The following is a 15,597-nucleotide window of genomic DNA, read 5'->3' as shown; positions in this document are numbered from 1 at the left end:
AATATATTTTTAGTTTCTTCCCAATATAAAATAATGGCAGTCTTATTATTATTAGAAGTGGAAATTTCTATATTAATTCAAAGATGAGTAATTGTAACCCGTGTATACACTGCTTATGATACATTTTTAAAACACTAAATTTTTATTGTACACATGTACAATCAATATATTAATATATTTAATAAACAGAATGTAGACATAATGTATGGACTTAATATATATAATTAATAAATGTATGATGCATTGACTGCAAATATAAATATAATTATTTCTATAATATATTATTAGGTAATCATATATTAAGTGTATTAACATAGTAATAAAATATTTTGTATAAAAATAATCAAGTTATAATATAAATTGTAATAAGATATTAAATAATACTAGTTTCAATATTGTTTGGGTATGGTGTTAAAAAACACATGATTTGTAAATGCATACGGGTTTTAAACTGCTCAAAACATTTCAAAACGCACCTAGGAACATAATAAGTATATATTAATAATGATGTCATAATATTAATTTAGTATTTAATAGTAGTGCTGCAGTCGTAACAAAATTTTTATTACTGCTTGATATTGATATTCCATATTTATTAAAATTACCATATATTAATAATTTAATATACACACTCAATTAATATTTAATATGTGTTATCTATGGTACTGAATTATAAATCAAATAAAAAATTACTTTTCACTATCCTCTGTTTTGAACGGTGGAACTGCATTTGTAGCATCACAAAAAAAATCCCTGTCAATAAATAATGTACAATTTTTTTGTTAAATTGCTAAAATATAGAAAAAGTTATAAAATTAGTACTTTGAATTTGGTGTAAAATAATTAGATAATGTGAATGTTAATGCCATCAAATCCAATCTAGCTTGCATGGCCCCATTTTCACTAAAATGTGTAACACAATTCATGAGACGTGACATTTCTTCTGATATAGTGACCACAATTTCTGATAATACAGCATACATTAAATCTGGCATAATAGTTTGGACCTAATGGACAAAAAAAAGTTATTAACAATAAATGGAATGTGTAATACAAATGTCATGTTTTAAATGTTTATCAAACCTCAGAATGTAATGCAATCAAATTGGTAATAATTTCTTTGGCATATGGTCTAACATCTTTTAATTCTAAAAGTGAGGGTGAGTCCCATTCAAAGCTGCCCACATACATTGATGGTTCAATTGTCCCAACTAAAGGATCACTTTTGGTTTCTATATAAGTTTCGAGCAGTTTACTTTCAGTATTTTCAAGTAACTCAACTGCACGAGCCACAACAACATCAATAGTTGGAAAACCGTTGTCTTCAAATTCTTTTTTAAATTTCAGTAGCAAAACATTTCTTGTATACTGACTGTTACTTATTGTTATTAAAAGTTTTTGTTCCCACATCTGAAATACAACATTAATCATTAAAATTATTACCACAGTTATAGTTAGGTAATATGACATAAATGTGTATAACCACTTTATCAAATTTGCAAAGTAATGGAAACATAGAAATAAAACATGCTAAATACATTTTTTTGCAAAATATTAGTGTGGACAACTGAACCTTGATAAATCAATAATCTTAATAACTCAAAGAAATGTTGTTTCCATTCTGAAAATCATGATAAATCAAAAGAAAGAGTCAACAATTAAAGTAAAAAAATCTGCATGGAATTAATTATGTGATTAGTGATCACAGTAATAATTGTGAACTAAATGTTATGAATTAGGTGGATTTTCACATGGAACTGAGAAAGACATAATATTGTAACCTAATATCAAAAAACACTAATACTGATGGGGAATGGGCCTTGATAAGTCATTACTTGGGAATCATCATTTGGGAATTTTATTGAAATTAACAAGGATGAACCAGATACCCTTTGCCAGTATTCTGATATAAAATAACATAACTGACTTTATTTATGATACTGTAGTCTGTAGAGACTGATGACATAGACAAAGACTTTTTTGAATCAGCACATTATGTTTCAGTAAAGCAAGCAAAACTCGTACTCACATTTTTAAGGATCTTTAAAGAACAATCAAGATGTTAATGAGAAAGTGTTCTTTGCCCTAGATTTAATAAAAAAATCTGTTGACAATAAATCGGAAAAAAGATTTCACAAAAAGTTAAATGACTATTTTTCTTTTTTTGTTATTAATACTTAGCTTGTACATTTTTATGTTATGTTAAATAAATATTTAATATAATTAACATTATTAAAATGTGTTATTAAATTAAATTGTATTTCACATCTAACAAATACATAAATAAATACAAATTTGTTTAAAAAAAGCCCCTAAGTCAAAACTTTGACAAATTGAAGAAAATTCAAATTCTTTTGAACTTTGCCTTACCAAGGTTCGACTAAATATTTTACATATTTTTTGTATGCCTAAACAACAATATTATAACATATTGAAAAATAAAACTCACCAGATCATTATGTAATTTTAACCCTGTAACTGAAGATCCACTTAAGGACATAACTGTAGTAGATGAACAATTGGTATCTGCATTTAAACCCACTTGTTCCAATACCTTTAATATGAAAATGATGTTATTAATTCTAAAATGTTTAATACAATTTAATATATAACTTCATACCTGTGAAAAGTTCCAAAAGCATTTGTGAACTAGTAGTTGTAATTCATTTTTTGCAGTTTCATTATCAACCAGTGCAGTTTCTCTACGCTCGTCACGAATTACATATTCTTTGGCTAAATTCATTGCTTCCATAATGATTTTGTAGAAATCATTTGGCTAAAAATAATAATAATAATTAGTATGGAATTTGTTTTATTTAATATTATTGAGAATTAAAATTACCAATTGTGAAATAGTTCCTTGTTTTGAATGATAATCCAATTTCCAAGTTTCTGTATTTTTCAACTGTATAATTTGTTCTGAGGCTTGTTTAAATAAAATATTTAAACAGTGTAATCTAATCAAAACAATAAAGCACATATTAATAAAAATTCAACTGGATTAGAATGATAGTAATAAAAAAAAAATGTACCTTAAATCAAATATAACACTGGAGATTTTATTTAAAGCTTCGTTGGGAAGATCCAAAGCCATTAATACTGTAAATACTGATCGGATTTGTTTTAAACAATGAGGCAACCATATGATAGGTACTGGTGAAAACGAACTAGTTGTAGTGGTAGGTAACATAATTGTTCTATATATATCAGACACAGTCACAATTATGTCTAATATCATTTCCTAAAAATTATAAATTGATGTTATTCATATTCAATTTTTTGAAAATATTAGAAGAAAATAATAGTAGAATATACTTTGAAATCCATTTCATGGCTGTAATCTGGCTTAACTGCTAAGTCACCAATAAAGTAATTTTGACCAAGTTTCCACAAGTCTGGAAAATAATCCGATATAACAGTAGCTATTTCATCAATGCATAATACTTTTTTAGGCTCAATGTTCTGTAAAAAGAATGATTTAACATTATTCAACATTGTTCATTAAAATAATAAGATGTGATTTAACATACTTGAGGTTCGATTTGCTGTGATAAACTAATATTTCTTTTATGTTTATTGTGTGGATGTCTATTGTTCTTATCTACAATTTGTGTAAACGTCAAGTTTAATTTTTGGATTAAAGTATGAATTACTTACTTGGAGTTTCATTTGCTTGTTCTTCAGTTATAAATTGTTGATAACTAGCTTTTATTTTATCAATAAGAAATTGTTTCATGTGAATAATTGCTTCCCAACCTGGGTCACCATTGTCATTCAAAGCCACTAAATTTCTGCAAAGGTATTTTTCAACATTTTAAAATTATATAAACTTACAATACATATGGAATTAATTTTACACTTTCAAAAATCAAATATTTGTAAAAACTGTACTATATTAAATTTATTTTCTAGTTTTGTTTAATAAATAATTATAAAACACAATATGAGCAATTACAAATCTTTAAATGTTAAAATATTTAAAAATAACAAAACTATGAATATTAATAAATAGCCATTATTGCTTTATTTCACAGTTATTATTTCTAAAAATTAATTTATTTGTGGTTAACTTCATGTATCATCAATATGCATTTAAGTATCTATACATTATTACCTAATTATTTTTTTTTGTTGTTTCAGTGTTGAGGGCATTTGATGAAGCTTTGACTTCAGGTTGATTCGTATATTCATTATTTTAGTTTCAACTTCCTCTAGTATTTTTTTGAAAACCTTTTATTAAAGTACATAAATATTTCAATATTTTTATAACAATAATATAGTATATTAATTATTATTTATTATACTGACCGAAACTTCAGTTTTACCAAACAAATTTAAAGCTCTTGCGTAATCATTAATAATTACATCTACATCTTCGTTTTTAATATTACGATCAATATTGATTGGTAATTGAAATAAAAATTTATATCTAGTCATAACAGCTAATGCATTTCTAGTAGCTTCAGCTTTTTCTCTTCTAGTTAAAACACCATGAAATAAATGTGTTGCCTCCTTTAGAGATTCTATAATAATATTTTCATTAATGTTTAAGTTAAACAATAAGATATTTCTTATTCAACTATTCAGAATTTACGGTTAATTGCTTCTTCAACTCTAAAGAGAGTTTCATTATTCCTTTCAAAATCAGCTTCATAATTTTGTTTTAATGTAAAAAGAGTATCTAATTGTTCCATAACTGATCCAACATTATCCTAAACATAATAATTAATATAAATTATACATTTTATTTTATTTTTTAAGCATTAGGTACTTACTTTCAAAAAAGACAATTGTCCTTCATTTTGTGAATCTACCTTTCTCTTTAAATATGATAATCCTACCCGTAAATCATCAAAAGATGTTCCATGATGGTGCTCAAGTAAAAACCAGGCAGGTTCAAAGTTTTCAGATAATAAATCACCAGAACCATCCGGAAATAATTCAGTTAGTTCATTTTCAGGAAATTTTCTAATTGTGAATTCAAAATAATATATTACAATAAAATCTTGGCTGATTTAGATGGCAAATAAATATGTACATACTCGTCTCCTTCAACAGATAGACCTAGAGGATCATCTAATTGAAATATGGTGACCGAACTATTTTGCCTGCCCCAGTTGAGTGGCGCTTCTTCTACCCATACAGCGCTCTCTTTTAGAGGGCCAATCGTCTCATGATAACCACGGAACTGTACAGTACTTGTACCAACACCTCCAGATTTAGTAACTAGAATTATATCGCCACGTCCTTTTCCTGGGCCAGATCGTGCAATGATCTTATTGGGTGATTTCCATTCAGCCGAAAGCATGCATTCGCAATCACATATTTTTAAACCTATAATCCCCGTAAAATTATTAACATGTTTTTATAAGATTAACTAACATAATTACTCGATAGATCATTAGGATTAATGCCCAAATATTCCCCTCTGATCGTCACCCTTGTTCCTGGAGGTCCTTCTTTTGGAGAAATCCCCGTTACGACCGGACTTTTAGCCATCTGTAAATAACATATAGCGAATCGTCTACGAAATTAAAGACAATACCATTTGAACATCTCGAACTGAAAATAAAAATTGGTAGTTTGTAAATAAAACTCAGTTTCAAATATTCTAGATTCCCAACTTATCAAATTCACTCCTTTTAATATGTTGATATGGCTTATCATTTTATCAGTCATTATCCGTTTGCACATGTATATCAAAAAGTTCCGGTTTTCAGTTTTTACAATATAAATTATATTATTTTATATGGTTTTGACGTTTGGAGTTAATGTTTTTGAATTATTATATAGTAATAAATAGTTAAACAACAACTAAGAATTTGATTAATTTAAATTTAGGAATGTTAAGTTTTTAGAATATTAAAATGTTTAACATCAGATCCTTCATCGGATTACAAAATGTAATATCACGATTTCCTACAACCCAGTAAGTAAAATATTTGCACAATGTTGTGCTATTGTTCTAACAATCAGTGTTTTGAATCTTACTTATTTTTCATATATTAGTAATTAAATTATAACTTTTTTATATTATTATGAATTTCTATTAATTTTTTCAGAAGACATTTAAAATTAATATATCCCCATTTCTCAACTGTACAACCAGTATCAGAATATAAAATTTCTGATGAAGGTAAGGTTTTGTATTTTTAATCAAATGTTTTATTTCTTAACATTTAAAACTATAAGAATAGAGAATAGTTTTTTTTATTTCTCATAGTATATAATGTATATATATATTTATATATATTATAAAGAAAGATAATTAAAAATAACCATGAGATTTTTAAATAAAAGCTGATTTATTTGAATAACAAATGTATATTTTTTATTTAGATATAACTAGATTGAAAAGAAAATTTGCATCACCTCGTAATATTATTTCAAACTTTTATAATCAAGTTGAACGAACACAAAACATAAAGACAGGCTGTCATTTTGGTTTTAACAAGAACAAGAAAAATCAATGGAACTGTAAATTAAGTGTTCAATGGCCCAATCCTATTGTATTTTCAAGTGTGGCTACTACCAAAGCCAAAGCTGGAGAATTAGTGTCTTTAAATGCTATTCAATGGTTACAAGTAAGATTTATTAATATGATTTTTATTTTTTTTTAACAAACACTTTACTGAATAATTAAAATTGTGATACTTATTCTTGGAATTTTATAAAAAAAATCTATCTTATCTTTAGGTATTTCCTTATACAACCATAACTAAAATTATTCTTAAGTTGATGTTCTGTTAACTATTTAATTTATTAACAATAGTTTTAAAATATTAAATAATATTTTTCTTATTTTATAATTTAAATTGAATATTAAACCATAACTAGAAATTAAATTGTTATTGTGTATTTAATCAATAAATACTTAAACTGTTTCAGGATATGGAAAAACTTGATCATTCAGGAAAGCCATTAATAGTATCAAATAAACAACGTATAGATGTAGCAACATCACCAATTGCTTCAATAGATTTGAGCGAACAAAGTGTTAAATTAATTTCAAGCTTAGTAAAAAAATACAATCAGGTTAGATATTTTGAAAAAAATAGTAATCAATTAAATATTTAAATGCTTTGGTTGCTTAAAACACATTAAAAAATACACTTATTTATCATAGGAAATCAAACCATTAATAAATAAAGGAAAACTAGCATTAATTGAAGATGGCGAAAATAATGAGGGTAAATTCTATTCTTTAATTATACCTGCTTAATAAATAAATTAATAATATATTTTATTTTTAGATGAGTTAAATTTTGTATTACCTTCATTTTCACATTTTGACTATACAAATCGAAACGAATACCTTTATAAAAAAACTACACAAACATTGTCTGGATTAGTTCAATTACCTATAGACAACTATGAGTATGTTTAATAACAATATTTTTATAATAATAAACACTATATTATTTTGTATCTATATTTTATATTATTAACATTTTAGATTAGACCTACTTGAAATGATTGAGAATAATCGAATAACTATTATAAAAGGAGAACCAGGGTGTGGTAAAAGTACTAGAGTGCCTAATTTCATTATGAAAAAATGGAGTCAAGAAAGAAAAGGAAGTGAATGCAACATTTATGTTACTCAGCCAAGACGAATAAGTGCACTAACACTTGCTAATCGGGTTGCTGAGGAACGATCAGAAGAAGTATATATGTATTATATTAAAAATAAAATCAAATCAAATTCAACTTATAAATATAATTAGACAGATAAAAAATATTATTCGAATTTCTAGTTGGGGAATGTAGTTGGTTTTCAAGTGCGATTGAAACAAATTTTGCCCAGAAAACCGGGCTCTATAGTATTTGCATCTAGTGGCATATTGCTTCAGAAATTACAAGCAGACCCTGGACTGAGAGAATTTTCACATGTTATAATTGACGAAGCCCATGAACAGGATATAAACACAGAAATATTGCTGATGCTCACAAAGAATGCATTGCAGTTAAATGACAAATTAAAATTGATTATAATGAGTGCAACATTAAATGCCGAGCACTTTCAGAACTATTATGGTTCCTCAGCTACAACTATTGAAATACCAGGTTTCACACATCCTGTGAAAACTCAATTCTTATCGGTACATAATAAATGCTAATGGGTTTGGATGTTGGGTATTTTGATATTGAGATTAATATTTATTATTTTATGTTAAATTCCAGAAACAATTGGCTAGAGAATGGGGTATATATGATACAACTGTCGAAGAAAATGGTAAACCTTATTGGAATCCACAACTAGCGGCAAACATGATAAAATGGATACATAAAAATAAATCACCTGGAGCTATTTTGTGTTTTGTATCTGGTTGGCAAGATATAATTGATGTAAAATCACACTTTTTGTGTTTAATCATTTGAATATTATATTCTATTAAATTGTTGTTTGAATAACAGATGAACAAACTGTTACAACAAAGGCCTCACAATTTTGATATAATGTTTGCCCATTCTAAATTAACACCTGAAAAACAAATAGAAATCATGAAACCTGCAAGTGATGGAAGACGAAAAGTTATACTGGCTACAAATATTGCTGAAACTAGTATTACAATTAACGATGTAGTATATGTAATTGACACTGGTATGCAAAATATATCTAGGTAAGGTTTTTAATTATTAATAATTTTGAACAGTAAATAAATAAATTATCTTATTTAGTGATAGTTGTATAAAAAATGCATAGTCTACATTTTTATACAGATGTATTTTCAGTTTTAGATTAATAATACAGCAGTGAATTTTTAGGATTTGTAAATACTATTAAAATTAATCCCATAAAATCTGTATCTGTTTAAAAATAACTAATTATACATTAAAAGTTTTTTAGTATTATTTATGTGTAATTGTAAAACAGAAATAATTTATGTACTTCAATCATTAAAATATATTATGATTTTAATTACTGAAACAATGCTTATTTTAATTTATAATACTTTAAAATATATATGTAAATAATAATTTTATAGCTGGAATGCAGAGAAAGGTATTAAACTATTAGATCGTTGTTGGGTCTCTCAGGCTAATGCAAAACAAAGGAGAGGTCGTGCTGGAAGAACTCAACCTGGAGAATGTTACCATTTATACACGTTGGATCGTTTCAACACTTTCTCTGAGTATCCTACACCAGAGATTCAATTAACTCCTCTTGAACATACTATTATTACTCTTAAGGTAATTATATACATATATCATACGTCATATCTTACACTGTATTGTATACTACAGAATTTCTAATAATTGTTTATATTATCTAGATACATAGCCAGGATAAAGCAAAGGTTGTATTGTCCAAGCTTTTGAATTCACCTAGTTTAGAAACCATAGATATTGCCGTTTCAGAATTACAACTTCTTGGAGCATTAGACAAAGAAGAGAAACTAACAGCATTAGGAAAACGAATAGCTGCATTTCCGTTTGATCCTTGTCTTTCAAAAGCTTTAGTTCATTCTGTATTTTTAAAGTGAGTAGCAGTTTTTCACTGAGTTATAGTCTATGATAGTTTGGTTACTTTGTTAAATTATTTATGTTATGATTAATATCAATAATTCATTTTAGATGTCTAGATTCTACACTAACAATCATTACTTATTTATCAAGTAATGTGAACATATTTAGAGACACTACTGCAGCCGATTCACGAATTATAAAAAAGAAGTATTCAACGTGTAGTGATCACCTGGCTGTGGCAAAACTATTTTCTGAATGGAATAGCACACAAAATCGTTATAATAATAACAGTAATACTTCATTGTCAAATAATAATCTTATACTTATAAACAGTGAGTATAAAATTTATTTAGTTTATTACTATTTTTATATATTTTTTAAGAGGTAAATGTTGAGTGTTTTAAACATAATGTTACTTAAATTTTTTTACAGAATTGAAAAATTTATTTACACAACATTTGTATAATAGTATGCTTATTGAAAATAAAGACATGAATAATTTTAATTTAAACTCAGAAAAATCATTAGATCAACTAATACCAGCTGTACTAATTTCTGGATTTGGAAATTTAGTTTTTAGAAGATCGTTTATGCGACGAAATGGACGTTTAGATTATTCATTTATTAATGAGTATAAAATTTATTGCATTTATGAACAATTTAAATTTGATTACAATTATCATTTTAATTTTAATTTATTTATTTAGTGCTGGAATAAAAGTTATACAGCATTCAGAAAGTGTAAATTATAATAAAGATAAAGAAAATGAGTTATTAACTTACTTTAGAGAAGGTAGAGCTCTTGACCATGATGTTGTAATGCTTAATAAATCTTCATATGTTCCTCCAACATTGGCTGTATTGTTTTTTAATGGCCAAGCATCATTTAAGCACGTAAGTTTATTGTTAGAACAGTTTAACATACATTATTTTTGATTATTTATTTTACTTTTCAAATACATTTTTCCTCAGGATGGACACAATAATTGTTTAATATACATACAAAATGGGAAACGTGTTAATATTTCTTGTTCTAAAGGGTGAGTTCTATGTAATATAAAATTAAGATAATATAATTAAATTATTTTTATTACTTTTTTTTACATAGTTATATTATGCTGTGTTAAGTCAGCTGAGAATATTTAACTTTTTTTTATTCTTAGTTAACCTAGTAATTTCTGTATTAATTTGGTCGCTTCATCATTTTATTATATCTCAACTCATAAGCCATATTCTGGTTTATTGCTTTTAGATATTTGGCAATTACATCAATCTACAGAATTCTAGGTGTTGGGTCTTCCTAGAGCGGCACTAATTATGTTTATTTTTTGACCAGTACTTTTTTTATTAATTGTCTATCTATTTTCCCAGTTTCTTCAAAACTCCTAACCACCTTATATTTCTGATAAATGCTTGAATGTTTTGTCTGCTGTACAATTTATGCAGTCCTTGTTTTTCCTCTCTTTTTTTCAATTGAAGCATAGTCCTATGTTCTGAAATATTTTTAGATATAAAAATAAATATAATAAAATATTTCTTTTTTTTCAGTGATTGGGAAACATTATTATCATTGAGGAATGTAATAAGAAATTTTATTGATTTTCTAATGGAGACATATGGACATTATGAAAGTAATGATCAGTCTTATGATGATATTATGAATTTCCGTGATTCCATGTGTTCTGTTTTGTGTAAGCTTGTTGAAAAATAATTTTTGTTTTAAGTTGTTTATCTCATAGTTTTGTAAAATTTTATTAGTTTATAGACATCTGTATTATGATACATAATTTTTTTATATAGAAGAATTCAACATGCATCTCGTGCAATTTAAATATAATACATCCTATATTTTTATAGATGTAATTCATTAATATTATTTGTATAATGATAGTAATTATTATTTTTATTATTAAAAACAAGGTTTACTCAAAAACAAATTGATGATAAACAGTTTGTGATTATTTTATACTCAGTGAAATGTAAGTGTTATACTTATAATTGCCTATAGTTGATATATAATTTTGTGGATTTATTCTGCAACTCAGAATTGTAAGATTTTTGAGTGGACTGCATGTTATAATATTCAAAACATTGTTTTTATATAAAGTTGTACCTATGTTGTTAATATGAAAAAAATATATTAAATGACCTGTATACGGTTTGAAAAAACAAATAATAATATTGTTTAGAATTTGATTTACCAAACAGTGGATTCCTAAATTTGTAATGTATTTATTAAAACATTAATTGTACCATATATATATATATATATATGCCTTTCATTATTAAATGATTTTTTAATCATTGTTAAATGTTGTTGAGTGTTAACAAAAATACATTTCAACAAACTAAAAAGGCACTGAAACTAGGCCTTCTTAAATTCAACATTAATATTTTAAAGTATTTAAATTATATTGAATAGTTATAATTTAATAGTATATACTATATTATGTACAAAACACACAAAAAAAAAACAAACTATAATAGGTATAGAAAAACTACATAAATATTAATTGTATAAGTTCTAACATTGCTCTATGGCAGAGGTCGGCAACTGGCGACCACGAAAGGCAAAACTCTGGACCCTGTCAACACATTGTACTTATTTCATTATGTATAAAGATTTGAAAAAGAGGAACTCGCGTCGTATGCTATCTACATGAAAAATGTATCTACCAAAATTGTGTGTTGGCGTTGTATGTTATCTACAATTTTCCACCCCGCAATTTGTAGATTGTTGGTGTCGTCTGTGCATCTAGACATTAATTACATTAAAGAACTCTTTTTCATGTCTTCAAAAAACTGGTCAAAAAGATTCTTTGATGCATTGAGTGAACGTCACCACTCTTCCATCAACTGCCGTTCCAATAAGTTAGTGGCACCACGTGTTTTTATGCCATATTTTATTTTGAATTAACTTTTTGGCATACTTTAGCAGTGGGTAAGACACCACATTGTTTTAAAAAATTGGTGCAAGATTCATCATTGTAAATAACATGTCTATAAAAGTCAATAAAATGTTCCATTTTGATTTAACAAAAAATAATTACATAAATAATTTAATAAAATAATTTAATTTGAAAATAATTTAAGCATACACCACTTTTACAAAAGTCATATGTCTACTAGCTATGATATGTGTAAAGTGTAGACTGTAGAGTGTATTATTGATGTTTATAATTATACGGTTACACCTGCAATATTAGTCTCCGTACAAAGTATTAAGTAGATATCAACCGAAAGGTAGATAACATATAACGCGATCAAAGTTCAGGTAGATAGCATACGACGCGAGTTCCGAAAAAGATTTTTTTCACTGGACCTCATTGATTTATTATTTTAATCTTTAGGACTACAATAGAAATTACTTGCCGACCCCTACTCTATGGTATTAATATTTAATAGCCACAGCTGACATTGTATTTATTTTTAGTTTAATAAAAAAGATCTTTTAATTATCCACATAAATCAATATTATTACTAATTAAAGTCATAGGCCTTATGGCTTATCCTAATAGAGTATGGGTATAAGATATTAGTAAAAGGTCTATTGTCTAAGGTTAGTTTTTATTTTGTAATTTATTGGTAATTGATTTAACTTCTGCCAATTTCCATTATATATTGTATGATTAAGAATATGATCAGATTACCAGAATCAAATATCTATAAACTATAACTAATATTTCTATGACCAGAATACATACAAATTTAATGATTTCCATTGTTTTTAAGATAAATAAAAAACCAAGTTGAAAGTTGAAACACGTCAAATACGGTTTGTATTATCAGAATATGGTCAGGTCTCATTGCAGATATTAGAAAATATATTTAATATGTATTATTGTTTAGCGGTACTTTCGACTATAATACAATATAAACTAAGTTTATATAGTTGGTTAGTTTATAGTTAAGTTTTAACTTAGTTTATATGGTCGAAGAGCGGCAAGGTTTATAGATTATGAACCTTGGGTTGTAGTGTGGTATTATTTATGGGGGACATGCTTAGATCATATGACATGAGACATGATATTGTTACTTATCAGTCCCAAATTTCTTATCATTCTGCAAAATAAAGTTAGTAATTCGCAATTCATATTTAGGATAGTCGTTTGGTGTGCCGGTTTTCGAGTACAAAATTATTGTAATATACTTTATATAAATTATAGGTATACCTATGTATTGTGAATTTTATTTTTTTTCACGTTAAAATTAGTCTATTTCTCTATTGATATTTTTGTCTTCACACGGATCAATATGTTTGTGACAAAATGTTTGGTATGTATATTTTGTTTTTTTAATAATTGTCTGTTAATCGAATATGTCAAACTATAGCCGTTAAGTACTGTAATCATCGATAATTGAATCTCATTCATATACTGAACATTGAATTAATATACAATTATCTTGAAATTGTAAATTACACTGTCGATTAAATGTTAGGAATATGAAGTTTATTGAAATAGTATTATGTTATGTATTAATTTTAAACAACAGATAATTTAAGTAAACAAAATATTTTAGCCTTTAGGTACCAGTGGCAGATAATGAAAACAATTTGGACCAGAAAAACTATTTAACTTGACTCAAATTTGTTTTGTCCTGGATATATTTAGTGATTTTATTAGGATTTATGCATTCTTATTTTTAAGTTTTTATAGAACACAATGCTCTCAAATTAGTAATTATTATACTAAAACTCATATTTTGCATTAGTCAAAACAGAATTTAATATTTAATTTAAAAAAAAAATGTACCTATATATATATATATAGTTTTTCCTAATAAACCACTTTTATTTTTAATAATGTCTTAACATCAATATCATTCAATATATTTATTTCTATAGCCATAAGCAGGAATGTCTATTATTTAAATGAACATGGCCCACTTCCCATCGGGAAAAGTCCTGATATTTCGCTGGCATTGTCTGTTACTGGTTAGATTAATAATATAATGTATTGTTTAGATGTGTATCAAATACTTGTTAAAATTATAAATTTGTGATGTTTTCATTTTTGTAGGCGCAACAATTTTTTAAAATGGCTAGATTACAATCTTTTAAATCAGCTAAGATCTGCATACCATTCGTTCGTCATTATGGTAGTGTTTACGAACCTGATTATTTGGACATGTTAAAACCAGACATTCCTGAATATGAGAAAGTAAATATTCAAATCAAAGGTTACGACTTCGCAATATTAGAATCGTTTCAAAAACTTGTGCACACTATTGCTGAAAATATGGACCTTGAAGTATCTGATGGGTGATTACTAGTTTGATTAGTTTTATGAAGTCTACTAAAATATAATATCATCTGTAATATTCTTTTAGCTGGGCATTACCTCCAAAAACAATAAATGTCAAACGATTTATTGCCAATAGTGAAAATGTTGAAACTCAATACACATTGAATGTTTATGAACGCAACATACAAGTATGAACATTAAGTGTAGTGTATTATGTATTTTTTTAATCGTACATTATCAATTTTTCCAGGTGGTTGATGTTCCCAGTACTAAGCTTTCCTTACTTATTGAGGTAGTAGAAGACTCATTGCCTGCTGGTGTTAAGGCATCAATTCACAGGCACACAGAGGAGCAAGAAACACTCAGATACATACCTGACAATGAACTGAAAACGTTGAAAGTACAACTTGAAGAAATGGGTGGCTCAAGAAAAAAAAAGTGAGTTTATGACTTACTTTTATTGTTAAATTTTGTAACATTATGTAGTACCTAAATATAATTATGTTGTAAGTAATATAACACAATTTGTGAAAATTTAAATATTGCATTTTTATTATAATATTCACTATGACATTGTTTGTATCCATAAACACACTTTATATGTGATCTCTTATTACTCAGTTGCTTTCAAATGGGAAAAATATGAAAATCACTATAATAATGATTGATGCTTATGTGGTAAAGCTGAACACCCAGAGGCTAAGGAACACTAATAACTAAATACCAAAAATTATTTGTGAACTTTAAATATTGCTTTGAGATTCTAATATTATATGGTTGGAACTGAATTGCATAATTTAAAGGTGAATAAATAATAAATAAACCAAATATAATCATTTTGAAATGTTTAAAAAAACAAAATATTTATAACCATTTAAAA

The 15,597-nt window shown here is 26.4% G+C and overlaps 3 protein-coding genes across 4 annotated transcripts; 2 read left to right on the top strand and 1 right to left on the bottom strand.

Moving 5' to 3' along the window:
• Positions 1-139: 139 nt before the first annotated feature.
• On the bottom strand, positions 140-5,618 carry LOC132922701 (exocyst complex component 2). The gene is made up of 17 exons (XM_060986353.1): positions 5,391-5,618; positions 5,043-5,334; positions 4,776-4,968; positions 4,595-4,712; positions 4,309-4,523; positions 4,115-4,230; positions 3,658-3,791; positions 3,531-3,601; positions 3,316-3,462; positions 3,033-3,241; positions 2,843-2,957; positions 2,621-2,776; positions 2,450-2,554; positions 1,084-1,410; positions 823-1,007; positions 694-753; positions 140-476 (listed from the first exon to the last, which is right to left on the bottom strand). The coding sequence occupies exons 1-17, from the start codon at positions 5,497-5,499 to the stop codon at positions 374-376; spliced, it is 2,655 nt and encodes an 884-aa protein (XP_060842336.1). The 5' UTR covers positions 5,500-5,618; the 3' UTR covers positions 140-373.
• Positions 5,619-5,721: 103 nt separating this feature from the next.
• LOC132922693 (ATP-dependent RNA helicase DHX30-like) lies at positions 5,722-11,650 on the top strand. The gene is made up of 17 exons (XM_060986342.1): positions 5,722-5,929; positions 6,063-6,136; positions 6,340-6,584; positions 6,889-7,035; positions 7,127-7,190; positions 7,254-7,377; positions 7,457-7,667; positions 7,758-8,102; positions 8,185-8,349; positions 8,419-8,624; positions 8,991-9,195; positions 9,279-9,484; positions 9,580-9,803; positions 9,904-10,102; positions 10,179-10,365; positions 10,444-10,511; positions 11,020-11,650. The coding sequence occupies exons 1-17, from the start codon at positions 5,868-5,870 to the stop codon at positions 11,180-11,182; spliced, it is 2,895 nt and encodes a 964-aa protein (XP_060842325.1). The 5' UTR covers positions 5,722-5,867; the 3' UTR covers positions 11,183-11,650.
• Positions 11,651-13,528: 1,878 nt separating this feature from the next.
• Positions 13,529-15,257, top strand: LOC132928435 (uncharacterized). Of its 2 annotated transcripts, XM_060993092.1 has the most exons (5): positions 13,529-13,746; positions 14,318-14,407; positions 14,493-14,734; positions 14,803-14,905; positions 14,968-15,257. In XM_060993092.1, the coding sequence occupies exons 2-5, from the start codon at positions 14,345-14,347 to the stop codon at positions 15,157-15,159; spliced, it is 600 nt and encodes a 199-aa protein (XP_060849075.1). In that variant the 5' UTR covers positions 13,529-13,746; positions 14,318-14,344; the 3' UTR covers positions 15,160-15,257. The 2 variants fall into 2 exon arrangements, with proteins under 2 accessions (XP_060849075.1, XP_060849083.1); XM_060993100.1 differs by lacking the exon at positions 14,318-14,407 and having other exon boundaries at positions 13,531-13,746.
• The last annotated feature ends 340 nt before the right edge of the window (positions 15,258-15,597 follow it).

Source organism: Rhopalosiphum padi, chromosome 1 (assembly GCF_020882245.1).
Source record: "Rhopalosiphum padi isolate XX-2018 chromosome 1, ASM2088224v1, whole genome shotgun sequence".
NCBI classification, from domain to species: Eukaryota; Metazoa; Arthropoda; class Insecta; order Hemiptera; family Aphididae; genus Rhopalosiphum; species Rhopalosiphum padi.
This window is presented reverse-complemented; position numbering and strand designations above follow the sequence as displayed.

What these genes read in the sequence shown, in the direction of transcription:
- LOC132922701 (XM_060986353.1), bottom strand. Translation starts at nt 5,499, where the DNA reads ATGGCTAAAAGTCCGGTCGTAACGGGGATTTCTCCAAAAGAAGGACCT. An exon ending in TAATCCTAATGATCTATCGA is followed by an intron (nt 5,335 to 5,390) that starts GTAATTATGTTA and finishes CGGGGATTATAG; the next exon opens with GTTTAAAAATATGTGATTGC. An exon ending in GCCATGAAATGGATTTCAAA is followed by an intron (nt 3,242 to 3,315) that starts GTATATTCTACT and finishes TATAATTTTTAG; the next exon opens with GAAATGATATTAGACATAAT.
- LOC132922693 (XM_060986342.1), top strand. Translation starts at nt 5,868, where the DNA reads ATGTTTAACATCAGATCCTTCATCGGATTACAAAATGTAATATCACGA. An exon ending in TCACGATTTCCTACAACCCA is followed by an intron (nt 5,930 to 6,062) that starts GTAAGTAAAATA and finishes TAATTTTTTCAG; the next exon opens with AAGACATTTAAAATTAATAT. An exon ending in AATATTTCTTGTTCTAAAGG is followed by an intron (nt 10,512 to 11,019) that starts GTGAGTTCTATG and finishes CTTTTTTTTCAG; the next exon opens with TGATTGGGAAACATTATTAT.
- LOC132928435 (XM_060993092.1), top strand. Translation starts at nt 14,345, where the DNA reads ATGAACATGGCCCACTTCCCATCGGGAAAAGTCCTGATATTTCGCTGG. An exon ending in GACCTTGAAGTATCTGATGG is followed by an intron (nt 14,735 to 14,802) that starts GTGATTACTAGT and finishes ATATTCTTTTAG; the next exon opens with CTGGGCATTACCTCCAAAAA. An exon ending in TTTATGAACGCAACATACAA is followed by an intron (nt 14,906 to 14,967) that starts GTATGAACATTA and finishes CAATTTTTCCAG; the next exon opens with GTGGTTGATGTTCCCAGTAC.